This window comes from Moschus berezovskii, chromosome 23, assembly GCF_049115385.1.
Source record: "Moschus berezovskii isolate FMDL1 chromosome 23, NW_MosBer_1.0, whole genome shotgun sequence".
Taxonomy (NCBI): Eukaryota; Metazoa; Chordata; class Mammalia; order Artiodactyla; family Moschidae; genus Moschus; species Moschus berezovskii.
In genome coordinates, this window is record NC_142482.1 from 61471309 (window position 1) to 61498750 (window position 27442).

The window sequence follows — 27442 nt, forward strand, 5'->3', positions numbered from 1 at the left end:
ATGGGGACACACACACACCCACATCAAGCTTCATAAGGCTGCCATGGGGACACACAGATACACACACACATGTCAAGCTGCATAAAGAGGCCATGGGGACATCCAAGACACACAGACACACACAGATATACAGACACACAGAATTCTCGGCTCTCGAGCTCTGTAAGGAGGCCATGGGGACACACACACGGAATTTTCCACATTAAGCGGCCTTGACAGGACAGCCAGCGCGCAGTGACTTTTCCTAGTTCCTCCCCGACTGAGCACCTTCCTAACGTGAGCAGAGGCGAGAGGGCCCCCCCAGCAGCCCCCCGCGGAGACGGCCATCCTCGGCCCGACCGGGGACCCCCACTCCCGCCGCCCCGCGCCCCCTCCTGCGTTCACAGCCGCGGTGATCCCCACCCCGGGAAGAAAGGGCCGGGGCCGCCGGCGCGGAGACGGACCCCGCGCCCGGCCGCCGCACCTCGCGCCGCGCCCCGGCTCCCCCTCGCGGCGCCGCAGTCCCCGCGCCGCCCCCGCCGTGACGTCACCCGGGCGGGGCCCCCGCCTTAAAAGGCGCGGCGCGGGCGGCGGCGGCGTCTGCGCCGAGTCCGCTGGTCCGCGCTCCGTCCAGGCCCGCGCCTCCACCCGCTCCGCAGCCGGCACCATGCGCGAGATCGTGCACATCCAGGCGGGCCAGTGCGGCAACCAGATCGGCGCCAAGGTGCGCGCGGCGCGCGGGGCCGGGGGCGCGGCGGGGCCCCGCAGGCACGCCGCGGAGGGGGCGGCGGGGCCCCGCAGGGACGGAGAGGGACCGGGGAGGGAGCTGACCCCCGCGGAGGGCGCGGCGGGGCCCGAAGTCGGGGGTCCCGGGGGGCCGGGGCCGGGGCCGCGGGTGGGAACCCCGGAGGGACAGAGAAGCGGCGGCGGGGCCCCAGGGTGCGCGCCGGGGCCGCCGCGGGACCGGGGAGGGAGCCGACCCCCGGGAGGAGCGCGGGCGCGGGGCGGGGCCGGGCGCCGCACAGGCAGCTCTGATGCTCGGGGCTACGCAGCTGTGGGTCTTTAATCTCGGCCCCTTGTGAGGGACGCGGTTGGTACCTCCCCGGTAGATCAGCCTCTGAGATTTGGGTGGGGGCTTTGGTCGTGACAATCCCGTGGCCTCCTGCGGAATTTATTTTGCGCATATTGTCTGCAGTGCGAATGAAAAAACTGCAGTGTCATTGGGTGTCAGACGCTCTGGAGCGTTCTCGTGGGTCCGACAGACGGGGTGCACCATCCAGACGCGGTGGCGGGTGACGCCGGAGTCTGACTGCCGTGGGCGCGGCGGCAGGTGGCCGCCCGGGCCGAGCCGCCGCAGTGGGCGAGGCCCCGCGGGCCTGGTGCCCGGGTGTGGGCGGGCGCCCGCACAAGGACGTGGTCTCTTTCACAACCGCCATATTGCCCCGCCGCCCCCCGCCTTTCCTGCGGCAGAGGCACGCTGCTCCCCGCCCCTCACCCCCCGCCCCCATTCCGCCTCTGCAGTCGGTGATCCAGGATCCCGGTGGATGCCCGCGTCTAACGCGGTGCTGCTCGGAGGGCCGGGTCCGGTTTGCGCCAGGACATGGCGATCCCTGCAGGCAGCCGCAGGGCGGGGTCCACCTGTCCTGGGTCCTGCCAGGACCCGTCTGTCCGCTGGGATGCTGACGCCCAGCCCTGCCTGGGGGCCCAGCCTCCCGAGCATCCGCAGCCGTGCCCCGCTCCTCCTCCAGGGCCCCTCCCCGCTTCCCAGTCTGTCTCCCTGACATAGCTGATGCTCTGCGCATCCCCGAGCCCCTCCGCAGAAGCTGCCGGGCGGCAGCTGCGGGCCTGTCTGACCACAGTGCCACTGTTACAAGGACAGGAGAGGAAGGGAAGGGCCATCGTGCTGACACCTAGCATGCCAGACCATCACGCGCTTCTCTCTCTATCTTCAGTTTTGGGAAGTCATCAGCGATGAGCACGGCATCGACCCCACGGGCAGTTACCATGGAGACAGTGACTTGCAGCTGGAGAGAATCAACGTGTACTACAATGAGGCTGCTGGTGAGGGCCGCGTGCTCGGGCCCCTCTCGTGGGTTCCGTTCTCTGGCAGCCCCAGTGTAGCAGGAGCACACACAGGACAAAGAAAGGCTTCCTGCATGCATTTCAATGTCAGCTGCTCAGAAATACCCTCAGAGCCCCTGAAGTCTCCTGCATGCGGGTCATGACGGGGCAGGCCCTCACCTCCCTTTGCAGAGCAGAAACCTCCTCTAATCTCCTCTTTGCCTCTTGCTGGAAATTTCTGGGATGAGTTCTGCCCGGAGAGGCGCAGAGAGCAGGGCGTTGTCTGATTGCCCTGCCAATGCCAGGTCTGAGTCCTGCTCTGTCCCCGCAGGTAACAAGTATGTGCCTCGGGCCATCCTGGTGGACCTGGAGCCGGGCACCATGGACTCTGTCAGGTCTGGACCCTTCGGCCAGATCTTCAGGCCCGACAACTTCGTGTTTGGTACGTAGGGGTGATGCGTGGGCCCTGGCTTGGTGGACCCCGTCCTCCTGACCCCGTGGGTGTCACTGCTGAGTGCCTGGGGGAGGCTGTGTGTCCACAGAGGCCCTGAGTCCTGGCCTCACTGTCCCTGGTCCCTGGGCTGTCAGCCCTCTGGACCCTGTCCACACAGTTCAAAGGCCAGGGTCAGCCTGCAGAGGCTGCCGCAGCCCTCCCCCCTGCAGAGCAGAACCAAGAGCAGAGGAAAGCTTCCAGCAGCAGCTCACAGGTCACCAGTCATTTCAGAGGACCCGAGACAACAGGCAACCCCTTCAAGAAGCCGAGGCCAAAGGCGCAGGTTGTGAGCAGAAGTTGAGCTGGCCCTCTGACCACGGGTGCCTCCGCCCTGCCAGCTCACAGCAGTCGATTTATCAATAAGAATTTACAGAAGGTTCTTAGTTTTAAACCAGTTGGGTTTTGTTAAACTATCTTCTTAATTAATAACGTCATATAAGCTAAATCTTTTATTATTTTAGATCTTCAGTGTTTCTGAGGATCACTGATATATAGAAAACTATTCTGTAGTGAAAAAGAAGGATCTTTCATCTCTAAAACTAGTCCAGAGTCAGGAAGACAGAATTTGGAATTCCTTAATCAAGTGTTAGTGTCTGATACTGTCCTTTCCCTCTGGCAGGCCAGAGCGGTGCTGGGAACAACTGGGCCAAGGGCCACTACACCGAGGGCGCCGAGCTGGTGGACTCGGTCCTGGACGTGGTCAGGAAGGAGTCCGAGAGCTGTGACTGTCTGCAGGGCTTCCAGCTGACCCACTCACTGGGGGGCGGCACGGGGTCTGGGATGGGGACCCTTCTCATCAGCAAGATCCGTGAGGAGTACCCCGACCGCATCATGAACACCTTCAGCGTGATGCCCTCGCCCAAGGTGTCCGACACGGTGGTGGAGCCCTACAACGCCACCCTGTCCGTGCACCAGCTGGTGGAGAACACGGACGAGACATACTCGATCGACAACGAGGCGCTCTATGACATCTGCTTCCGCACCCTGAAACTGACCACCCCCACCTACGGGGACCTCAACCACCTGGTGTCGGCCACCATGAGCGGGGTCACCACCTGCCTGCGCTTCCCGGGCCAGCTCAACGCCGACCTGCGCAAGCTGGCCGTGAACATGGTGCCCTTCCCGCGCCTGCACTTCTTCATGCCCGGCTTCGCGCCGCTGACCAGTCGGGGCAGCCAGCAGTACCGGGCGCTGACGGTGCCTGAGCTGACCCAGCAGATGTTCGACTCCAAGAACATGATGGCCGCCTGCGACCCGCGGCACGGCCGCTACCTGACCGTGGCCGCCATCTTCCGGGGCCGCATGTCCATGAAGGAGGTGGACGAGCAGATGCTCAACGTGCAGAACAAGAACAGCAGCTACTTCGTGGAGTGGATCCCCAACAACGTGAAGACGGCCGTGTGCGACATCCCGCCCCGCGGCCTGAAGATGTCGGCCACCTTCATCGGCAACAGCACGGCCATCCAGGAGCTGTTCAAGCGCATCTCGGAGCAGTTCACGGCCATGTTCCGGCGCAAGGCCTTCCTGCACTGGTACACGGGCGAGGGCATGGACGAGATGGAGTTCACGGAGGCCGAGAGCAACATGAACGACCTGGTGTCCGAGTACCAGCAGTACCAGGACGCCACGGCCGACGAGCAGGGCGAGTTCGAGGAGGAGGAGGGCGAGGACGAGGCCTGAGAGCCTGTCCCGCGAGTCGTGTGTCCTCACGGACTTCTGTGGCCCTCAGTCCAGCATGGTCTTTCTGTCCGTACACTATGGTGCTCAGTTTTGCCGCTGTCAGAAATTCACTGTTGATGTAATAATGTGGAACTCCTCTGGAAATTGCAGTATTGTCTAAGATATCTATACTAATAAAAAAGCATGTGTCCAAAACCTGTGGTCTCTCTTTATTGCAAATATTTTTTATTCTTTTCACTGAATGCTTCCTTTTCAAGTATGTTTCTGGGTTTAGTAACTTTTAGTAGGATTTTTAATTTTCATATTTTTAATAGCCTTTCTGCTCTTTTAGTAGAGAGGCAAGTGTTGAAAGTGTTAAGTCACTCAGTCATGTGTGACTCTGCGACTCCACGGACTGTAGCCCACCAGGCTTCTCTATTCTTGGGATTTCCCAGGCAAGAATACTGGAGTAGGTTGCCATTCCCTTCTCCCGGGGATCTTCCCAAACCAGAGATTAACTTGGGTCTCTCCTGCATTGTAGGTGAATTCTTTACCATCTGAGACACCAGGGAAAGAGAGGCAAGCAAGCAAATTTATCTCCACTGGCCCAAAGTATTCAGGGACTAGCACCCAGGAGTGTGTAGGTAGAGAGAGGACGGCACCAAGCTGACCTCCTTCCCCGGTTCGCTCTGATCCCAGCCACCCGTGAACACGTGGAATCCGGGGCCCTGGACGGGGCCGTTTTCGGCTTCCCCTCCTCTCTGTGGACAAGGTGAGGACTGCAGAGGTCAGTGCGCACCTGCACCCCTCCCACAGAGGGCGCCGTGTACACTCAGCTCATCTTAGAGCAGCAGGCATGAACACTATATGATGCTTAACCTTACCTGGAAGTAAAGTAAATCACGACAGGAATTTATTTAAGGCAATGGAAGAAAATCCCAGTATGAAAAGGCCAGATTCAAGCTCTGCAGCTGTGAACGAGGGTGCTATGACCTCAGTGGTACTGGATTAGGAGCAGGCTGGGGGGAAGCACAGGGAGCCTGGCAGGCAGGTGAGCGGAAGACTGACCCGCGGGCCCAGACCGCACCAGACCGCGCGTCCCGTGACACGGTCACTGGAGGAAGTCTTCCACTAACCGGTTGAATTCGTCTGCGAAGCGCAAGTGCAGGTTGTGCTTGCCTTCCGGCATCAGATGTAACCTAAGGGAAACGCTGATGATTAGTGGTGCGTCATTAGAAAACCCGCCACCCTCCCTGACATTTCACGAAAACCTCACTGAGCAACTGCCCTGTTTTCTTTTCCCTGCGACCTCTATCAGGAGAAAGTGTGAGGTCCATCTTAAGGGGTGGTCCCAGAATAGAGACTTGGGAGTGACAGACAGCCTGATTTAACAGTCAAGGAGTGCAACGCTGCGCCTGGAGCTGAATCAGGTAAGGAGTGGTTTGACTGGAAGCCTGACGTGAGAGGATGTGCAATCTGGTGGTTACCTAAGGGAAAAAGCATTTTAATAAGACTGGTTTTAAGAGAGGGTTGGAAAGGTGGTAAAAAAACTACAAAGTGTCCAGAATCCACCGGACTGGAGCTTCCTGGAGTATCTGCATAGTGGGGAAACCCGTCAGAAGGCACCCCCGAGCAGGCCTGCTGCTGAAGCCCCCAGGTGGCCCTGAGTGCTGGAGGACCGGCCCCACGCAGGGCAGTGCCCCAGGTGCGGCCAGAGCCTGCACAGGCCCGCCAGGATCTGCAGCCCTCAGGACACCCCGCCCCCCTTGGGAGGCGCTTCCTTTCAACAGGGCTCAGGACTCGTCAGATGTGGATAGTCTGCAACTTCTTTAATAAAGGCAGGCTTCTGTGAGTTCTAAACTGCATTACTGCTTATAACGGTGCAGCCACAGTGAGTTTTAAACAAAGGTTCCAGGATATACGTGCAGGTCTGACTTGCTCTGTCCACTGTCCCTGGATGTTAAAGGACTGTATTCGGGCAGAATGTCAGTTACATCGCCTGCTTCTCTGCTTTCCACAGCAGGGGGCTGGGAGCTCCGGGACCTCGGTGAACGTTAGGGAGGACTCGGTTGACGGCAGGGGGGAAGCTTGGAACAGAGCAGTCCCTGGGCGATGCCGGGTCTCTGGCAACTGACCATGTGGGGCAGGGGGTGAGGGGGTACCCAGGCTGTCAAGATCACCGGCTTGACCGAGGAGGAGCTGTGGTTGGTGTCTTTCTGAGCCCCTGGGGAAGGTTAGTAATGCCATCAGCAGTAGCCTAGGACTTCCCAAGTCAAGGTCAGTGCTGCTCAGAAGAGAAGGTCGAGCGGCCCTCTAGAGGGATGGAGCTCGCAGGATGCTCACGGCCTCTGTTCTCAAGGGACAGAAAGAGCCAGCTGCCGAGGATGCAGGCAAGGGGGCACTGGGCCGCTCTGGGCCTCCCAGTGTGGACCAAGCTAGACCTTGATGCAGAGCCCCGCTTTGAGGGGGCCAGCCCTCTTCCGTCCTGTGCGGAGATCCCCAAGCAGGAAGCAGCGACACCAGCTACGAATCCTGTCTGCTCAGCCGCGGTGCGGTCTGTGCTCCTCCGGTAGCGAGCTTGGTCTCAGCAGAGACCACCAGCAGGCCCGAGGGCACCGCTGACGGACTGCCGCGCTCTCCGCGGCTGTCTCGGGCCCTGACCACCTACGCCCACACCAGCGTCCCGTCCACAAAGGCGGCTACTCTGTGCTGAGTCCCTGTTCATCTCACGGTTGCACATACGTTCCCCTTCATTCCACAAGCAGGTAGCAGGGAGGGATGGGAGACACCACTGAGCCCACCTGGGAAACGGATACAGAAATACACATGACTGTTTCTGAGCACGGTTCTAGGAGAAAAAGGCATTTGTTTCGTACCTGATATCTATTTGCAGGTAAAATCTTTGAGGGGACAAACTGTGTCTTTAATTGTTTCTGGCAAGGAAAGGAAGCCCCAAGTTCATGGGAAGCACCCTGCACTTAAGTGGCTCCCTAGGGGTCAGACGGCCTATGAACAGTCAGAAGAAGTCCTTGGTGCTCAAGGAATCAACCTTCCTTCTGTGGGTCCAAAATTAACCACCGTGTTTTAGCTTCTTGCCCAACCTACAGGGCTCTCCCGGCAGAGGAAGAGCGCAAGTGTAACATGCCGGCCACTTTCAGACAATCATCGCAGCAACACTTTCCTCTTGACTCAATTGTTCCAAAGACTCCTGCTCTGAGAAAATGACCTTCCATAAATGAATGTAACATCTGAATGGTAAGGGAATATTTTTCTCCCATATTGATGTATTCAGTTGCTAGGAGATGGGTCTGGAACAGAATTCCTAAATTAAACTTTCTTGCAGACTTTTATTGAACCTGGCTCTCTAAGAGAACACACGTTGTTTATTCATGAGTGTCAGTGTGCAAAAACTTGTCATTTCTGAAGACAGAAGACACTTAACCAGGTCAGAAAGTACGTGATTCAGGCCTCTCACTATCATATTAAAATAAGAGTATGTTTGTGAGAGGCAGCTGTGTTGGGGGAGGGAAGCACTATATTACGAGGAAAAAAAAAGATCCAGGACTTGTCATTTATTAGCTATGCAACCTTGGAAGATGACCTGTCTCAGCCTTCATTTTACCCCATCTGTAAAATGGGGACAATATTTTTTTCCATGATTTTGCTGTAAAGTATAATTACATATTGTAGTAAAATAAGATGCCTTCTGAAATATGAAATGCTGTTTGGAAACAAATTATACAAGCTTATACTAATGATATTTTATTGTAGAATAAGAAGCATGTTTCCCACATTTATAAACTGTCCAAGAAATCCGTTTGTTAAACTCTCTGGTGGAATAAAGAGCAAAATCAGGAAGCGGAGGGACCGTGTCTGAGTCGACTCCCAGCTCAGGGGGCCCAGGTGTGCTGGCCTGCGTGGGCTCTGGCAGTGGCTCCCGTTGGGGAGGAGGAGGATGTTCTTAGGTCACTTAGAATGAGGCCAACTTCAAAAGAATTCTATACAATTCCAAAGATATCCCGGGTAATGACACATCTCTGGAGTGCATACACAGGCTCTCAAGGGGTCAAGGCTCCCTGGGTGTTTACTCTGAGCCACGACCTCCTGGCCAGACCTCACTTTCTCCTTCACAATGTGCACCACTGTGTCATCAGGGAAACATCAGGTTTACTCAACGTGGAATTTTCATCTTGAAGGAAGTGCCAGCAGAAGCTGGCTCTCATGTCGGCCCAAGTATTTAAACGATAAACTTCTGTTCCATACAGAAGTGAATGAGACTGAAGGCCAGACCCCGCTGACATGTCTTGTTAGGCTCTCCAGCGTGCCCGGGGCTGGCGGGCAGACCCTGCTCTCCTGTGATTCTGAGAAACAGGTTCTTGTCTGAGGTATACATGTTTAAGGCTTAACGTGAAAAGTGTGTAACATAATTTTAAGCAGGAAAAAAGCAGGAATCAAAATTGAAGACAGAATACGACTGTATCTATGCTAAAAAACACTAGGAAAGGAGGAACACACAACAGTGCTAATAATGGAAGTATTTAAGTGGATGGCAAGTGACAGGCGATTTGCTTCCTTGTTTTGATTCTACAGACTTGCTGGGCAGGCGGTGCTTTTACAGGGAGAGCTCCTGAGGGACGGACGGCTTGTTTGGGTTGGTGCCATCAGGGCGGGAGCCCCCGATCCCACTGCCATAACCCAGGGCACCTGGGCCCCTCTGTTCCCAAATGGGGCAGCGTACACCCTGAGAGCCCAACCCTCAGCCTTCTCCTCCTGCAGCGCCTCCCGTTTGCCTCCCAAGGCCCTGGGGCAGAGCGCCAGCTGCTGGACTCACCGTGACCCTCTCACATGTCTGTGTAAGAAGTCGGCGTGGAAACGTGGGACCAGGGGATCCTTCTCGCCGTGCACGATTAAGGTGGGGCACTGGACCAGGGGGAGCAGGTCCTGACAGATGCTCCCTGCAAGACACGAGACTGCCCTCCTGAGGCCCTCCTGGGGCATGGGGTGGACCCCCACCCCCGCCAGCGTCTGGCCTGGATCAGACAGCCTGAGTGCTTCCAGCTCCGACAGTCTCCAGGTTTCCTTTTCTGTGTGTCTCCTGGCCTTTTTCCTTTAAGCTCTACTAGTGAACAAGGAGTCCTGGCTGATTAAGATTCATAATTCATATAAAACAGCAGCTGAACAAAAAAACCTGCAAGTCTTCATATTACATGGGGCACATGAAAAGCTTCTCCCTTGAAATACAGGGGCCCCCGCTGGCCCTCCAAGTCCGTGTTCCTCACGGCGAAGCCACAGCTTCAGCAGGATGGAAGCTGCCTTCCACCCGGCCTGCCCTCTGCCCACCCCGGGGAGACCCCAGGCCCTGCCCCGAGGGACGACAGCGTTCCTGGGCAGCAAGGCACAGGCTGGGCTCCGGGTCCCAAGCTGCTGTTTCCCTCAATCCGCTCGGACGGCAGCCACGCGGCAAAGCCAGAGCACACACCGGGGCCTGTCCGACGCCAAACCCGCGACACGTCCCTACCCTACGCTGAGCGGCCGCAACCCAGAGGAACGGACAAGGGCCCGGATGCACAAGCCGGCCCTGCAGGGAGAGAAGCCGTTTGCTGACAGCCTCGCCGTAGGATGACTCACGCGGCGCCGGGCTCTCCGTGGCACTTTCTCCCTCCCTTTCTCTTTTGCAGTAGGCCTCATTTTTTGGAGTTTCAGGTTTACAGAACTGCAAGGCAGGCACGGGCACACACCCCACCTCCCTGCCTCCCCCGTCAGGCATCTGTCGCAGCAGACACGCCATCACCACCCCGCGTCTGCGGCTCTCACGCGCTGGGTTTGGACAAATGCAGGGTGACACAGATAGGGCACTGCGATACAACACAGGGCGCTTCCGCTGCCCGAGAGTCCCTCTGTGTGGTTGTCCTGAGGCGGAAAGTGGGATCTCGCTGTTTGGTCTGTATTTTAATTAGGCAGCTTTCTTACTGTTCAGTTTTAAGAGTTTTTTCCAGGGACTCCCCTGGCAGTCCAGAGGTTAGGACTCCGCGCCTCCACTGCCAGGGACTTCCATCCCAGGTCGGGGAACGAAGACCCCACAAGCCTCAAGCCCTGGACCCCCGTCCTTCGGGAAACAGTCACTCCTGTCTGTGGCTTGTCTTTCCAGCCTCCTGAAACATATTTCAGGGCCCTGTTTCTTTGGGTGGATACTGCGTTTGAACAGGATATACTTGTTTTGAACTCAACAGCAAAAGAGTAACATTTCCAAATGTCCTTCTCATTATGAAAGTTCTGACAGATGACTCATTCTGGAAATTACTGAGGAGACAAAACTGGGCCCTGAATCATAACTGTTCGGTAACTGATGCGTTTCAAGGTCAGATCCCACCTACTCTATTCTTTTGGCAATTAGAAAAATGAGGTTTCAAATGAAAACAGCTCTAAGAACAGACTTTAATTCAGAGCTTCTCTCAAGGGTGCCAGTTCTTGTTACTGGAACACACCTGTCAAGGCTGAAGTGACACAACTTAGCTCTGAAGACGGGAAAGGGCTGAATACCCTTTTCCTTGTCCTGACTCCACTGGGGCCGAAGGTTGTGACAGAGACCCCACCTCTCCTGTTGGGTAACAGAGGGGGCAGTGGGTTGAGGCCTCTAGATGTGGAAAGGGGAGTCTATGTGGCCGTTGTTTGTTTTCGAGTGACCATCCTGGAGTTAGAAGAGCCTGTGAGACTTCTGGAGACAAAGGGGAAAAGACCAGCGTGCTACGAGACTCAACAACAATGTGAACTTTGTACACACATCTGTCCCTGATGCCAGGAGGGTGTGCTGCACAAGAACTTGCCTTTGTACACGATCACCCTCTGCTCACGCATCAGTGTGGAAGGATGGTGGGCCAGCGTGTTAATCCTGAGGAATTCTCAAGCACCAGGGGAGCACACTCGGCCTCTCTAACCAGCAAAGGGGCATTAAGTGGCTTCTGTGACTTACCGTCTGGACGATGCTTAAATTGATCTATGCCATCCACCCACTTTTCACAGGTTCTGGCAAAGTACTCGAACCCATAGAGGGCTTCCAGGGGCTTTCTCGTCTTTTCACTCCACTTAGAAACATCCCGAATACCTGGAAGACAGACAGGCATGTGGGCAAGGCTGGGTTTCGTCTCAGACCAGAGCTCATCTGTGAAAACTCCAAGCGTAGCGCACTTGGAGCGTGGCGCCGGCTGCCCTGCCTCCATGTGACTCACCAGGCTTCACCCCAGTTGGCCAGGGCTTCCCCAGCCCCCTGCGTTACTGCCCAGCACAGTCACTCCCACTGGCTTCTGCATCCACAGTGAATGCTGAGCGCTGTGTCAGGGTTCCACTGTGTTCTGTCCCCCACGGTGACCCTTGGGCACCAGCAGATTCTGACCGAGGGAACGAAATCAGATCTAAAGTAATGGCTTCCATTAAAGGTGTAAGACAGAAGCGGGTATCCCCTAGCTGGGGTCATCAGAGTGAAAAATGAGATTACTTATAACAGAGTTTTTCTGAACTGTATTTACATACACTGAGAAATGCATAAACAGCATTTGCTCCAAGTTCTACCATTGGAGAAATATGTACTAACGACAAGCTGTCTCACAGATGACTCTGATCAGAAAGGAAAAGATGGCTTCAGAATGGATAAGCAAATTCAATCCCTTAGCCCAGTTTTTCCATTTTTCTTTAAAGCACGGTGAGTCTGTGGAGATTCTGATGCTCCTGAGGACAGTGAACAGTGCTCACGATCCCCTCAGGTACAGAGCTCCGTCTGCATGACCCTCCCTGAAGACAGGACGGCAGGGGCTCACGTGGCGTGCGGCCCGTGTGGTCACCGGGACAGGGCCGGGCACCTGGAGGCCCAGCACGGGGTGAGTGGACACAACCGAGAGAAGGGTCTGCTCGAACTGCTGCCCGGGGCAGGCGACCCGGCGGAGACGGGCGGCGGGGGAGGACGGAAAGGGGAGAGTGGGCGGAGGAGAGGACGGGGAGGGGAGAGCGGGCGGCGGGGGAGGACGGAAAGGGGAGAGTGGGCGGAGGAGAGGACGGGGAGGGGAGAGCGGGCGGAGGAGAGGACGGGGAGGGGAGAGCGGGCGGCGGGGGAGGACGGGGCGAGGGGAGAGCGGGTGGCGGGGGAGGACGGGGAGAGGGGAGAGCCGGTGGAGGAGAGGGCGGGGAGGGGAGAGAGGGCGGAGGGGAGGACGGAGAGGGGAGAGCGGGCGGCGGGGGAGGACGGGGCGAGGGGAGAGCGGGTGGCGGCGGAGGAGAGGGCGGGGAGGGGAGAGAGGGCGGTGGGGGAGGACGGAGAGGGGAGAGCGGGGGTGGGGGAGGACAGGGAGGGGAGAGCGGACGGCGCGGGAGGACGAGGAGAGGGGAGAGTGGGCGGAGGTGAGGACGGAGAGGGGAGAGAGGGCGGAGGGGAGGACGGAGAGGGGAGAGCGGGCGGTGGGGGAGGATGGGGAGGGGAGAGCGGACGGCGGGGGAGGACGAGGAGAGGGGAGAGCGGGCGGAGCAGAGGACTGGGAGGGGAGAGCGGGGGCGGGGGAGGACGGGGAGGGGGAGAGCGGGGGCAGGGGAGGACGAGGAGGGGAGAGAGGGCGGAGGGGAGGACGGAGAGGGGAGAGCGGGGGCAGGGGAGGACGAGGAGAGGGGAGAGCGGGGGCAGGGGAGGACGGGGAGAGGGGAGAGCGGGGGCAGGGGAGGACGGAGAGGGGAGAGAGGGGGCAGGGGAGGACGAGGAGGGGAGAGAGGGCGGAGGGGAGGACGGAGAGGGGAGAGCGGGGGCAGGGGAGGACGGGGAGAGGGGAGAGCGGGGGCAGGGGAGGACGAGGAGGGGAGAGAGGGCGGAGGGGAGGACGGAGAGGGGAGAGCAGGCGGCAGGGGAGGACCGAGAGGGGAGGAGAGCGGGCAGCGGGGGCGGGGCCGGGGGACGGGGAGGGGAGAGCGGGCATGCGGCCAGCCGGCGCAGGACCCGTGGCTCTGCCCTTGGCCGCGGAGCAGACCACACCCACTGCAGGCCCTCTTGCCGTGAACGAGGAGCTCTTTCATAACATAATTTCTGCTGCAGCGCTGAAGTCTGCAGTAATTGATGAAAACGAGTATGACTGAGTGTGCGCGCGTAAAAGGCAGGAACCCTGAAAGCACAGCAGACTGGTGAGGCTGCCCTAAGGCAGGGCTGCCTGGAGGGAGGGTGGCTGTTCGCTGCGGGAGGGTGGACACGGCTGAACCGGGGATGAAACTGGGCCCCACCTGGCACCATCCGTGGTTCCCAGGGGCAGCAAATGGACAGTTCTGAAGGAAAGCACTCTCAATTTATGCTCACCATTTATTTTGTTTGTTTTCAGATTCAGTTCAGTTCAGTTCAATTCAGTTCAGTCGCTCAGTCGTGTCCGACTCTTAGCGACCCCATGAACCACAGCATGCCAGGCCTCCCTGTCCATCACCAACTCCTGGAGTTCACTCAAACTCATGTCCATCGAGTCGCTGAGGCCATCCAGCCATCTCATTCTCTGTCGTCCCCTTCTCCTACCCTCAATCGCTCCCAGCATCAGAGTCTTTTCCAGTGAGTCAACTTGTCACATGAGGTGGCCAAAGTATTGGAGTTTCAGCTTTAGCATCAGTCCTTCCAATGAACACCCAGGATTGATCTCGTTTAGAATGGACTGGTTGGATCTCCTTGCAGTATAAGGGACTCTCAAGAGTCTTCTCCAACACCACAGTTCAAAAGCATCAATTCTTCGGTGATCAGCTTTCTTCACAGTCCAACTCTCACATCCATACATGACCACGGGAAAAACCATAGCCTTGACTAGACGGACCTTGGTTGGCAAAGTAGTCTCTGCTTTTTAATATGCTATCAAGGTTGGTCATAACTTTCCTTCCAAGGAGTAAGCGTCTTTTAATTTCATGGCTGCAATCAGCATCTGCAGTGATTTTGGAGACCAAAAAGATAAAAGTCTGACACTGTTTCCACTGTTTCCCCATCTATTTCCCAAGAAGTGATGGGACCAGATGCCATGATTAAGGGCAAGCAATTTCAGATTAAGGGTAAGCAATTATTTGCTGCTAATCAAAAAACCATCTAGTCAAGGCTATGGTTTTTCCAGTGGTCATGTATGGATGTGAGTTGGACTACAAAGAAAGCTGAGCTCCGAAGAATTGATGCTTTTGAACTGTGGTGCTGGAGAAGATTCTTGAGTGTCCCTTGGACTGCAAGGAGATCCAACCAGTCCATCCTAAAGGAGATCAGTCCTAGGTGTTCACTGGAGGGACTGATGCTGAAGCTGAAACTCCAATCCTTTGGCCAGCTGATGCGAAGAGCTGACTCACTGGAAAAGACCCTGATGCTGGGAATGATTGAGGGCGGGAGGAGACGGGGACGAGAGAGGATGAGATGGTTGGATAGCATCACCGACTCAATGGGCATGGATTTGGGTGGACTCCGGGAGCTGGTGATGGGCAGAGAGGCCTGGTGTGCTGTGGTTCATGGGGTCGCAGAGAGTTGGACATGACTGAGCGACTGAACTGAACTGAATCAAAAAACCACAAAGCCATCAGAATCTTTATAAAGCTAGTGAAACAACTACATAATTGGAAGAAAAAGCTTGAGAAATTATGCAGAACCCTACACACAGCAACGCTGAGATGGAGATGAACAAAAAGAGGGAAGTGGAGACTCAGTCTACAAAGTTCAATCAGTCCCTGAAAGGGTGGGGCGGGGAGGAAGAAGGAGGGGAGAGGGAGGAGGAGCAGAATTAAGTGCGGGACTCCCGCTCAGTGAGGAGGCCCCCCAAGGAGGGTTTTCTCTGTTTTGTTAGACCCTGACAAACTGGGGAAACGGTTCGGGAGAGGACAGGCAGCCGTGGGGCGACGCTGGGGTCACCGGGGCAGGTGCGACTGCTGGGGGCCGAGCAGCTCCCGAGCTGGCAGCTGGATGCCCTGACTGGCGGCCTGGTGGGCGAGCCGGCCGCCTGCACGGGGCCTGGGCAGGGACCCCAGCCGGTCCCCGGCACCCACAGCATTGGCCGCCTCCACTGGAGCCTCAGCCGGACACAGACAGGCAGTGGCCAGGCCCGTGGGCGGCAGGCTGCCAGCCCCTGCTGTGTGTCTCTAAATGTCCTCACAGATAAGCCTGAAGGACAGCCTTAGAGAGTGTGAACAGCACAAGAGTTCTTCATCAAAACTAAGGTTGCCCACCTGAGTACAGTGTTCCCTTCCACACTCAGGGCACCTGAATGCAGCTGTAAGTTACACTTCATGTCAACCCACCTCCTTCCCAGAAGGTCACTAGCACAGCAGGAAATGTAAATACTGACTTATCAGCCTTTTCCTGAGTGTCACTTCTGGAACTAAGAAACTTAAAAATGCAGATTAGTGAAGTGCACAACTTTGCTGAGAACGCTTCAGCCTTCCACGACCTGTCAACACACGTCCAGCAGGGTCAAGCGGAGGGACCTACCCTGGTAAATCTCCGTGTCCTGCTCGGTCACATAGGCGTTGGCCCCCCAGATCACCATCTTGCTGACATATGAGGGGTACCGCGCAGCCGCGATGAGGGCTGTTATCCCCCCGTCACTCCACCCCAGCAAAGAGACCTTCTTAAACTTCAGCGTCTGTGACAAACACAGCAAAACACACAGCACGGTTAGGGCTCCTAGCTGTGGAAAGAACCTGGGATCGACACAGCTGTGGTGTGTCTGCTGGTCATCAGAGAGAAACCCTGGAGCCTGCGATCTGTGACAGAAACGTCTCCTCTCAGTCTGCGGTGGTGAGAAGACACAGTCACAGACGCCCAAGCACGCGCACGGCATCCAGTGCTGCTCTGAATCGGGAGGGAACCGCATCGTCAGGGCATGTATCTCCTGGAAAAGGACGCAGTGGAAATCAGCTCTACTTGGTCCACACAGGCCTGAGTGAAGACGCTGAGGACGGGTCTGCAGATCAGAGAGGGCCTCCTAAGAGCCGCTGGAGGGCTGGAGCCACTGCATCTGGTCAAGTCACTGACTGCAGCTTTGGGAAGAACCCGCCACGGATGCCTGGGACAGAGGAGACACAGCTGTGGGGGGGGGGGCACTGAACCTCTGGGTGAGTTGGCCAGGCTCCAGGAGTGCGCTTGACGGGGTAAGTGGACAGAGGGCACACCTGAGACACTCCCGAGCAGGTAAAATCTGAATGACTGGGGAAGTAAACTAACAAGTATTAGTCCGATATATCGGTCGACGGGACTCTAAGCTGGTGTGACTCCTGCGGGGTATACTTTGGCTCCATCCTGTATCTTCCATCACGCAGCAAGTCATCTCCTAAATGTGCACGGAATTCACACACACGCACCAGGGCAGGCCCACAAAGTCCACACCAGCACTAGGTACAGCAGTAAACAAGAGCCGCAATGTCCACACACAAGGGTTCACTGCACTTCCTATATGATCACACACACAGACACACACAGATATACAGACACACACATACAGACAATCACACAGAGACACACACACACAGACACACACACACACACCCCAGCAGCTTAGAAATAATGTATCTACCATCAGAAGACAGGGGAATTGAGACACAGTGTGTCCACACAATGGAATGAATGAATACTAAGTGCCTATTATAAACTGAAGTATATCTGTATTTGTTAACATGGAAGTATCTGTGATAAACTGTTCAATGAAACAGTAAGCTGGAAAACCATTAGATATAGAAGAATGCCATCAATACAAACTGTGTATTTATATACATAATAAGACTGCCCAGAAAAGAACCTCAAAGTCATGGTAGCAGTATCTCTAAAAACTTTCCTCTTTGTATCAATTTGAACCCTTTGAACATCTGTAGGAGTCACCCTTGAAGAAACAACAAACAAACAAAATCAATGAAGACACCCAGCCTCCTTCGTCCCCTGAGCTCTCCCTAAGAGACCCACCTTCATCAAATCAATGGCATCTTTTGCGTCTCGCTCAAAGAAGTCCACTGGGAAATCCCGATCGGGGGGTCGGGAGTGTCCGTATCCTCGGGGGTCCCAGGCAACCACCGTGAACAGCTTCTTATTCAGGTTCTCAATCTGAGGTCCAAAATCCGTCTCTCCACTGCCTATCAATAAAAGTGGTCATCCGGTTACACTCCAAGAAACGCTGTCATTGCTTCAAACACACCACAGCAGAAAGAAACAAGGGTCAAATTAGCAGCAAATTTGTAACCAGCAAAGCAGCCTGGCTGAGAGGGAACCCACGGGAGCTCAGACCTGCCCCCGCCTCCCCATAGCGGCTACTCGGAGGAGGACGCAGTTCTTCCCTTGGTCTTATATCATTAATATTCCAGCATGCTTGATATCTTTTCAGTTTAACTGTCCTATTTAAAAAAAAAAAGACTCATGAAACTGCGTAGAAGTAAACCTACTGATACAACATACTTCTGGGTTCCTTTTTCTTTTTTTTAAATGACTCACAAACGAGAGAGATCTTAATAGTATCTGTAGACACATTAATGAGATTTGATCCAAATTATTCAAAGCCAAATTCTACCATCCCAGACGTCTTTTACTAAGCTAATGAGAATAGCCCTGGAGATTTCATTTTCTGGTCATAACTAGAAACCACAAAATTAAACTAAAACTCCGACATGATGGCGAGCAGGATACGGAGGGAGTAAATCTGTGTGTTTCACGACAACAGTTATGTGAAAATGAACAAGAAGAACAGTGTTCGCAAGCCGGTGGTGGACCTGACTGGCAGGCAGAGCTGCCCAGTGAGGCCCACACAGTGTAGAAGGCCAGACTCCCAAGAAGCCCAGTCCAGGGGCAAGTCAGCATCTCATTCCTAAGCTCTGCTTGGTTTCTAAGGACCCACAGCTCTGGCCACACCTTGCTTCACAAACTGGCGATTATTAGAAAATGTCTTTCAAGATACTGTAGATCACTGAACATCATCAAGGACCGTCACTCTCCCTGACAAAATGTACCTTCTCAATGCCAGGTAAACCATCCAGAAAACCCAAGCCAAGAACAAACTGGATTTCAGTGCAAGCCTACTGCTCTGACATCCGAGGCTGCTCTCATGATCCCTGAGCTGGAGGGACTTTCAGGGAACTGCCTGCAGGAGGGGCAGAAGGTGGAAAAAGGCAGCAGCGGAGCACAACAGCACTTTCAGAAACAAGACACGTGCGTTCTGGCACACACCTGAAGACCGGTGCAAAGAACACTAAAACCTTAAAACATTACTTTAAAGAGTAGTTACCAATACATGATACCTGGGAAGGAAACATATCAGCACCAGCTGCCCGTGGGGAGGGGAACTGGGTGCTGGGGGGACAGCGGTTCAGGGGAGAAACTTGCTGTTTGATTTTTGAATCAGGTTAATGTTTTACACAAGCAAAGATTAAAATTGCCAAAAGCTTTTTATACCAGGATGACAGCAGGATTGAACCAACGGCCATCTACGCTGGCAAACTTCATCGCTTTAGCTTGGGATCAACCACGGGAGTAAAGATCCTCCTCTATTACACTAGCTCGAGGGAAAGAGATCCTAAACACTGTCTGGATGCCTCAATAGCTGCAACAGTCGGCTGAGGCTACGTCAACTGGAACCATCATGTAACTGAAAAACGTTAGCATTTTACTTTTAGGATAAAGAAGCAAGTCATAAGGAAATAAGTATATGATGGGATTACTTAACTAAATAAAAAATAAAACAGTAACAGAAACCTTAAAATCAAATTTGAGATGCTCTGGGATCACTGGAAACTCCCCTCCTGAACTTTCTACACCTAAACTTCTTACCTGCAGGAGGCGATGGTGATCCATCTGGCTTTACCACACTCTGTTCATGCCAAACTAATTCTGACCTTTGGAAAGGCTGTGAAAGCCCAGCTTTGTTCTTTGCTCTTACCTTAACTGAACATAAAGTCATGCACAGCAGGGAGATCAGTCCAACTTTTAGCAGCAGAAGTCTCACATCCTGGAACCCCTCAATTCCAGGCAAACTGGGCCAGCTGGTCACTCACTCATTGCCTGCCTTCCCCCACCCGTTCCTTGTCATCCCCAGGCTGTAGGAAGGGGCTTCCCCGGTGGCTCAGCTGGTAAAAAATCCACCTGCAATGCGGGAGACCTGGGTTTGATCCCTGGGTTGGGAAGATCCCCTGGAGAAGGGAAAGGCTACTCACTCCAGTTTTCTGGCCTGGAGAATTCCATGGACTGTAGTCCATGGGGTCGCACAAAGTCAGAAACGACTGAACGAATTTCACTTTCAGGCTGCAGGAAACTACAGTGTTGGACACTTCCATGGAGAAAAGTGGGTATTTAAAGGAATGAAAATTGCATAAGGTAGGACAGTATCTTCGGGGCTTCCCTGGTGGCTCAGTGGTAAAGAATCCACCTGCTAATGCAGAAGACACGGGTTCGATCCCTGAGCCGGAAAGATCCCACATGCTGTGGAGCAGCTAAGCCTGTGAACCGTTAACTCCAGCCCGTGCTCTGCAACAAGAGAAGCCGCCACAGTGAGAAGCCCAAGCACCACAACTAGAGAGCAGCCACCGCTCACTGCATTAGAGAAAAGCCCCGCAGCAGTGAAGACCCAGCACGGCCAGAGACAAGTAAACGAGTAAACTTTAAAGAGAGGTAGCTTTCTGGATCACCTAAAGTTGACTGCGGCAAGTATTACGCAAAGCATCTCAGCAAAGCACGAAGGCTGCGCATCAAGCCCGGGCACCTGGGATTGGGGACCAAGCACAGAGGACCGCGTGCCGGGCGCGCCACGGAAACCTGCGCACCCAGCATCCCCGGCAGCAGCAGGACGGCGTGCTCCCCGTCTCCGGTCCGCAGATAGTGCAGGTGGACGCCATTCACCGCCACCTTGGCGGAGGTCACGGAGGAGCTGCAAGACAGAAGCCCCGACCCCAGAGGGCGGCTGAGCTTGCGCGCCGGCCAGCCCCAGCACCCTCCCCGGCCCCTGGTCATCCGCTTCAGTTTCTCAAACCCGGAAAGGGCGGGTCATTGCAGCACCAGCTCGGGGCCCACCCTCGGGAGCGCTGACAGGCCTGCTGACAACAACGGGCCCACAGCCCCGCAGCTGGAGGCAGGGCCCCCGCGGTGGGAGGCGAGGTCCCGGCACAGAGCCTGGAGCCCTCCGTCGAGGCCCAGGCAGGTCCGGAGGAGCCACCTGGACCCTCGGCTGCACAAGCAGCGATCCCAAGGGTGACGCCAGTCTCGGGGTCCACAGGCTGACCTGGGCCCTGGCCTCTCTGTTCTCCAGGCAGCTGCACAAGCGCCCTGGTCAACAATGCCTGTCTGCTCGGATGTGGCCAGACCGGTTTGTAAGATGCTGAGATGTCCGCACTAAGTAGCCGGTCGGTGCCTAGAGTCCGGCACCCCACCCTGTCCTTGGCCCAAGACCGCCCACGCTGCAGCATCTAACCATGTGTCCTCCTGGGGGCTCTGCGCAGGACACCCCCTCAGTGACTGTCCCAGAAGCTCCAGGACCACTGCACCGGGACACCCAGGATCAGCGCGCACAGGGCCCGGCCTCAGGCTCTAAGAGCCTCCCAGCAGATCCCCAGACGGCCGGGTGACACGCAGGAGGGCCATGAAGCCACACCAGGACAGATGCTGGCAGGCGCAGCGAGTCAGAGAACATACAGACCTGGGTGGTAGTAAGACTGACCTAACTACAGGCTCACGATCCACAGAAATGTCACAGGACCAGTGATAACAGGACCCTTGAGCCGGGGCTGTGTCTCACAGACCCTGCTGTTACTTGTTATTAACATCCTGCTCCTTGGACAGCTCCAGGACAAGATAAAATCGCATTAACGCTCTACTCCTAGAGTCATCTCGGGAAACAACAGTTTACTGACGTTTCCTTTGCCCCCGGCCATCTGCAGAGCGGAGTCTGCACACCCTCAGGGAGGGTTGTGACGGGAGAGAAGAGGTCAGACTTCTGTCCAGCACAGGAACAAGGCAGCTCCCCAGACAGACAGACAGACACCTGGTGCTTGCTCAGCTCAGGGGCTGCTCCTGCTACTCGTCGAGCCTGCAAGGTTCTCCAGGGCCCCTCCCTTGCAGCGGGAAGGACATCTTGTAAAGGCGTTCTGCACAGGGAAGGTGTCACATATGACGCGCCCCTGCCGTCTCTCGTGATCTCCGAGCCCTGGGGCTTTCATGACCCGGAGTTGCGGGCTCTCAGGCCTGGGAGCCGCCTGGGGCCCGGCTCACACTGACTTTCCTTTTGTGGTCTGTCCGACGTCTCCACTGCCAAACGCCTCTCATTTCCCTGTGCTTTGCCCTATCCATGTAGATTCCCCAATGCCTAAGCACACGGAGATAAAACCAGGCTGTCTAGACCAGGGCGGATGGGCGCTCAGTGTCAGGGGAGGGTTGCTAAGGCAGAGGACTTTGAAGGTGGCTTCAGAGATGAGAGGCCCTGGGGGGGCTGGAGAGAGGCACCTGGAGAAGAGGCTTTTGAGATGAACTTCCAAGATGGGTAAAATGCTGGAGAGAAAATGGGGTGGGGAGGGTGCTTCTAGAAGAACTGGGACGCTCAAGGGCCCAGGAATCAGGGACACATGTGGGGAAAGGCAGGTGAGGTCGGGCCAGCAGGAGTATGGGCACAGAGGAGCAAAGGTCAGGATAGATGGCGACGGGTGTGCGGCTGGGCTGTCAGGGCAGGGAGCACGCCCGGGGCTTTGTCACCCACCGCCGGGCCCCGCCCTTGTCACAGCAGCCGGCTCCTGGGGCGACGGAGGCTCCCAGAACCTTGCCTCCACCTCCACGCTGGAGAAACAGGACAGAAAACTGGACAAAAGCAAATCAACTTAAATGCAAGAAAAAAAGTTTCCTTTTAAAAAATATGTATTGAATGACTTTCCACATCAGTACACTTGAAATGAGTGTAGCATTCTCCCTCCAGCACATCAAGGGGCTCATGGATGGCGGTCAGGCCCCTGAAAAACAGAAAACTTAAAAGAACAAAAATGAACCCCTTTCTCTTGGGCTTTACTCCTCCACCACTTTCTCCCGCCTATGAATTGCTTCTCTAACCTAGGTGATCTTAAGCAGGGGTGTTCATTAGACTCACCCGAGTTAAAGCTCCAGCTGCCCGGGACAGTCCCGGGAGACCCACCGGTAACTGTGGGGTAGAGCCCTGGCACGTGCTTTCTGAAACACTGCTGTATCATTCACCCATTCATGTACATCCGGAACCCCTACTTTGTGCTGGGCACCCCATGTTGCCTAGGGGTTGGCAGAGAAGACCAGTCTGCCAACTACTGATATTCTGACAGAAGCTGCAGAGACAGGAGACCGTGGGGTGCACACAGCAGACACAGGTTCATGCCTTCCGCATCCCAACACACCTACCCACTCAGCCCCCTTGTATATGAGACCACTTCCTGCCCCCACGATACCCAGGGGAAGAGGGGGTCGCTAGCTTAATTTGAATCTTCTGGCAAACCTTTAAATCTCCAGATGCCCAGGCTGTGCTAAATGAAAATCTCTGGGATGGGGTCTAGGCATCTGCATTTTTTAAATTCCCCCAGAGAATCCAATAGACAACCAAGGATAAGAAAGGTTATACTGAATTCATTTTGGAGGACAGAAAAATTCCGTCTCCTTTTCAAACACAGTCTGGAAAGCCACCGGTCTCAGGTCTGTCCTGTCCCTCCTTCTGGGAGGCTGGACGGACAGGTCTGTGTGTGCGCGGCGAGGGTTGGGGGGCAGGAAAAATAGAGCAGCAAACCCCCTCAATGAGGGAGAGATGACTGCAGGGCCAGCAAGAAGAGAACCGTTTGGGGCAGATAACTACAGTGGAACTAACTGGTCAGTTTAATTATTAAACTAGGTAATGTCCTCTGATGATGTACATTAGACTTTGCCTGATTTTACCACCAAGGAAGCTGAGTGTTAAGAGTTTAGGTAACAGGCCCCAGTCACCCTGCCTGCAATTTGCAAAGTCGAAGTGAGCAACCTGAATGTCACACTCAGCTCAGAAATGAAAACAGAAGCCACCTCATCAGATACGTCCTCATTTTGAAAGTCCGACATATTCTCTGTACCTTGTATGTTCAGCTATTTCTTTTGTATATTTTTTCTATTTATTTTTAAAATCAATTAATTTATTTTAATTGGAGGCTAATTACAATATTGTAGTAGTTTTTGCCATACATTGACATGAATCAGCCATGCGTTGTATATTTTTTTCTAAAGGGACTGTTAGCTACAATTAAGTATTAGCAACATCAAAGTATTAGCTTGCATAAACATGAATTTTGACGACTTATTTTTACATCTTTCATACATTGTATTATTATCTAGATATTCATATTTGTATTATTAATTGTAACTGCTAATTACTTAGTATGGGGGCCTCCCAGGTGGCACAGAGGTAAAGAATCTGCCGGCCAATGGAGGAGATGAAAGAGATGCAGATTGGATCCCTGGGTTGGGAAGATTCCCTGGAGCAGGAAATGGCAACTCACTCCAGTATTCTTGACTGGTGAATCCCAAGGATAGAGGAGCCTGGTGGGCTACAGTCCATGGGGTCGCAAAGAGTTGGACATGACTGAGTGCCCAGGCCTTTAAAACTCACTGTCTCAAATCCTGAGGACAATTCTGCAAGGCACGAGGCTCAGCGAGGTTCCATAACTTGATTGCGTACATGCTTTTTCTGTAACCGCAGTGCGAAAGAGAGTCCCCTGCAGGGTTAGACACCAGGCCAGCACGCACCCTGACTGCTGGACAGAGGCAGGGGCAGGTGCGTCTCTTCCCCTCAAGCGGAGTATCCCCATATTGAACCGGAAAACATCTGTCTTCAGGTGGGCTGTTAGGCTTCCTTAAGTTATTGGTACTGTAACTGCACATAACATACAGCTTCAGGTAGAAAAGGCTTGGGGTGGAAGAGGGCGGACATACAGAGAAGACTCTGGGACACAACTCAATCGCGGGTTGGGGCACCCGCTGTTCTGAAGCCATGGTCTTACAGGAGTGCTCTTATCTACTTACACGGGCGGCACTCTTGTTTCAGGATTATCAGCATACTGCTTGTTTGACCCATCACAGGTCAGGTCAATTTCAATTGCATTTACAACGTGGCGGTTCAAAATCCAGAGAAACCTGTTTCCCAAGGATATTTTAGGACAAATGATCTGCACTGCTGAGCGGATGAGGCCTTCCTGCAACCATTAACAGATGTTCTAGCAGTAACAGATCCTGGTGTAGTCACAGTAACGTCATTTCAATCCCTTTCTGTAAAAAGCAAACTGGATAGACGGGCATTTTTCAGTGGACTTAAAGAGACTGCTGCTGCTGCGTCACTTCAGTCGTGTCCGACTCTGTGTGACCCCATAGACGGAAGCCCACCAGGCTCCCCCGTCACTGGGATTCTCCAGGCAAGAACACTGGAGTGGGTTGCCATTTCCTTCTCCAATGTGTGAAAGTGAAAAGTGAAAGTGAAGTCGCTCAGTCGTGTCTGACCCTTAGCGACCCCATGGACTGCAGCCTACCAGGCTCCTCCGTCCATGGGATTCTCCAGGCAAGAGTACTGGAGTGGGTTGCCATTGCCTTCTCCTAAAGAGACTGCAGACACTGACATTATTTTCCCATCTGTATGAAAACAGTTCTGAAAATCTAAAAGATCTAAAATGTTTACAACATCAAATCCTAAACTCAAGACCCAGTGAATCACAATATGAAAGCGTAAAGTTGGTCAGACCTCTCCTTACGCCTTCGGAATGGACGCTTCCCCATCACGTACAGAGAAGCTCTGAAGGCCAGGTACCCGCCGAGCTTGGGCGCAGACACCTTCCACCTCAAGAGCGGAGCTGACCCGCCGGCAGTGCGCGGCGACCGCCCCGCGCGCGCGCCCGTGACCGGCCACTATCACTCGGGACCAGGGCGCCCACTTCGGGACTCGGGGTCAGAGGTTAACCCAGGGGCCGTCTGCTCTCACGGTACCTGCGGCTGTAAGGGGAGAGAGAGGCAGACTCTCGGGCGTCCCCACGGCCTGCAGCCCTCGGGGAGCCGGCCCCCCGCGTGGGGCTCCCGCACGTCCCAGCTCGAGGCCCAGCCCGCGGCTCCGAGAGCTGGCCCCGCAGCCAGGGCCGGGGTTCAGGCGCGCCTCCTCCCTGGCCTCCGTCCGCACGGCCGCCCCGCCGAGGCCGAGCGCAGCGCCGGCTCACGACTTGCCGCGCTCGGGGCGGCCCGGCGGCGACCACTCGCGGCCCCGGCCCGGCCGCTGGCCCCTGCCCGCTTCCCGCCGCCCCGAGCGCGCGGACGAGGGCAAGGGGGCCCTGGAGTAGAGCGGCGCCATTACCCGAACGCGGCCGCGGGTCCGGCCCGGAGGACTTGGATCCCGGGCTTCAGCGCTGAGAGGAGGAGCCTCAGCCGCCGCGCCGGCCGAGCGCCCAGCGCTGCGGCCATGGTGGGTGCGTGAGACGGCCCGGGAGTGCGCATGCGCCCGGCCGCCGGCCTCCCCGGGCTCGCCCCCTTCCGCCTCGAGCGCGCATGCGCGGGGCGGTCTGGTCGCTTCGCTGGAGCCCCGGGGTTTCTAGGCGGTCCCTCGCCGCCCCTGTCCTCGCGGTTCCCGGGGACACCGGCACAGACCGTCTCCCCTGGGTGTCAGTTCTAGCCTAACGGTGACCGGCGTCTCGCCCTCGCGGAGGGGTGGGCTCGGGGCCGCCGGCCTGACAGCTGGCGGGGACTGGGGTTTGCTTCGTGCGTTCTTGCACTGGCCCACACCCACTGGGGCCCCTGCTCTCCGGGCTCGCGGAGATCAGGGAGGGCCAGCGGCGGTTGGAGAGCGGTGCGGGACGGGGCGGGCCTGGAGAGCTAAGCCGGAGCCTCCGATGAATCCCGCAGACGGGCCGGGGCCCTTGCTTCTCGGCGCTGTGGCGGGAGCAGCGGGGGCGCTGGGTGCGGAGGGCAGGCTCTGTCGTAAAAGGAGCCGCGTGTGAGTCCAGATGAGTGAGGCGCCTGCGGCCCAGGTGGGAAGCAGGCGGGTGTCGGGCTGGGCCGGGGGCAGGGTTAGTGCCTAATGGGGGCAGAGCCTCAGTTTTGCAGGAACGTGGCAGCAAACAATGTGAATGTGCCTAGGGCTGTACACTTAAAAGACGGTTAAGATGGCCAATTTTATGTGTATTTTACCACTGTTGAGTGTGTGTGCTTCTTATGACCAGTTCAGTCTTTAAAGATTATAAACAGTATTTGCAGCTGAAGGTTCCATAGGGAAAATAAAAAACAATACCCTTTGATTGTGGCTACTCTCTCCCTTAACAGAAAACAACCGCACATCAGTGGCTGCTGTTTAGCCTTGTCTTGAATCGGAGATTCCAGCAGCTTCCTTGCATTTTATATTACTTCTTCTCTTCCACTGTAACAATCCTCTATGAACAGTGCTTCCTGGTGTTACAGCCATGGGACGTTGTATTACCCGCAGTATCCTCCCTGACCCATGGGAGTTTCTTGGCAGTAAAGGGAGGTTTGATTTAAATACTATGATAAAACGGTTTTTCAACATAAAGCTATCACATCAATTTCCTACACAGAAGCAAAGAGAAATATGTAATGTTCCAGCTACTACTGTTTGGCTTTCAGAATCTTGGGTGGGATCAACATTTCCTTATTTTTTTAATGAAATGTTGATTGGGATTTCTTGTCAGAGATGATGAGGGTTAAAAAAAATTGTACAATTTTAACACCAGTTATCCTACTAGTCAGCAAAAATGGTAGCGCTGAGGTCTTAGGCTATTGGTGTCAACTGATAAAAACCTACTGTGTAACACAGGGAACTCAATAGTCTATAAGACCTAAAGAATCTATAGAAGAATCTAAAAGAGAGTGGCTATATGTTTAACATTCACTTTGCTATACACCTGAAACTGACAAAGCATTATAAATCAATATATATACTCCAATAATAAATCAATATATATACTCCAATAATAAATCAATAACTATACTCCAATAATAAATCAATAACTATACTCCAATAAAAACTAATTTTAAAAATACTGTTTTTAGGGACTTCCCTGGTAGTCCAGTGGTTAGGACTTTGCCTTCCAATGCAGAGGGGTGTGGGTTCAACCCCTGATCGGGGAGATAGGATCCCACATGCCTCTATACCAAAACATAAGAACCGAAGCAATACTGTAACAAATTCAATAAAGACTTTAAACATGGTCTAAAAACATCTTAACTTCTTTGCACCAGGCACCTAAAATGAGATGCATCATCTTATTTTAATCCTCACACCTACCTTATGTCCT

General features: G+C 54.9%; 2 protein-coding genes across 7 annotated transcripts; one reads left to right on the forward strand and one right to left on the reverse strand.

Moving 5' to 3' along the window:
* Window positions 1–569: 569 nt before the first annotated feature.
* Window positions 570–4913, forward strand: LOC129543715 (tubulin beta-2A chain). Its single transcript, XM_055406998.2, has 4 exons — window positions 570–703; window positions 1932–2040; window positions 2372–2482; window positions 3153–4913. The coding sequence occupies exons 1-4, from the start codon at window positions 647–649 to the stop codon at window positions 4211–4213; spliced, it is 1338 nt and encodes a 445-aa protein (XP_055262973.1). The 5' UTR covers window positions 570–646; the 3' UTR covers window positions 4214–4913.
* Window positions 4914–5083: 170 nt separating this feature from the next.
* On the reverse strand, window positions 5084–25650 carry BPHL (biphenyl hydrolase like). 6 transcript variants are annotated; one of them, XM_055407000.2, is made up of 7 exons: window positions 25492–25650; window positions 19958–20061; window positions 17118–17284; window positions 15651–15804; window positions 11163–11294; window positions 9024–9147; window positions 5084–5391 (listed from the first exon to the last, which is right to left on the reverse strand). In XM_055407000.2, exons 1-7 carry the CDS (start codon window positions 25629–25631, stop codon window positions 5304–5306), a joined length of 909 nt encoding a protein of 302 aa, XP_055262975.1. In that variant the 5' UTR covers window positions 25632–25650; the 3' UTR covers window positions 5084–5303. The 6 variants fall into 6 exon arrangements, with proteins under 6 accessions (XP_055262975.1, XP_055262974.1, XP_088687259.1 ...); XM_055406999.2 differs by having other exon boundaries at window positions 17118–17280; window positions 19897–20061; XM_088831133.1 differs by lacking the exon at window positions 5084–5391 and adding an exon at window positions 5402–6993.
* Between the last annotated feature and the right edge of the window lie 1792 nt (window positions 25651–27442).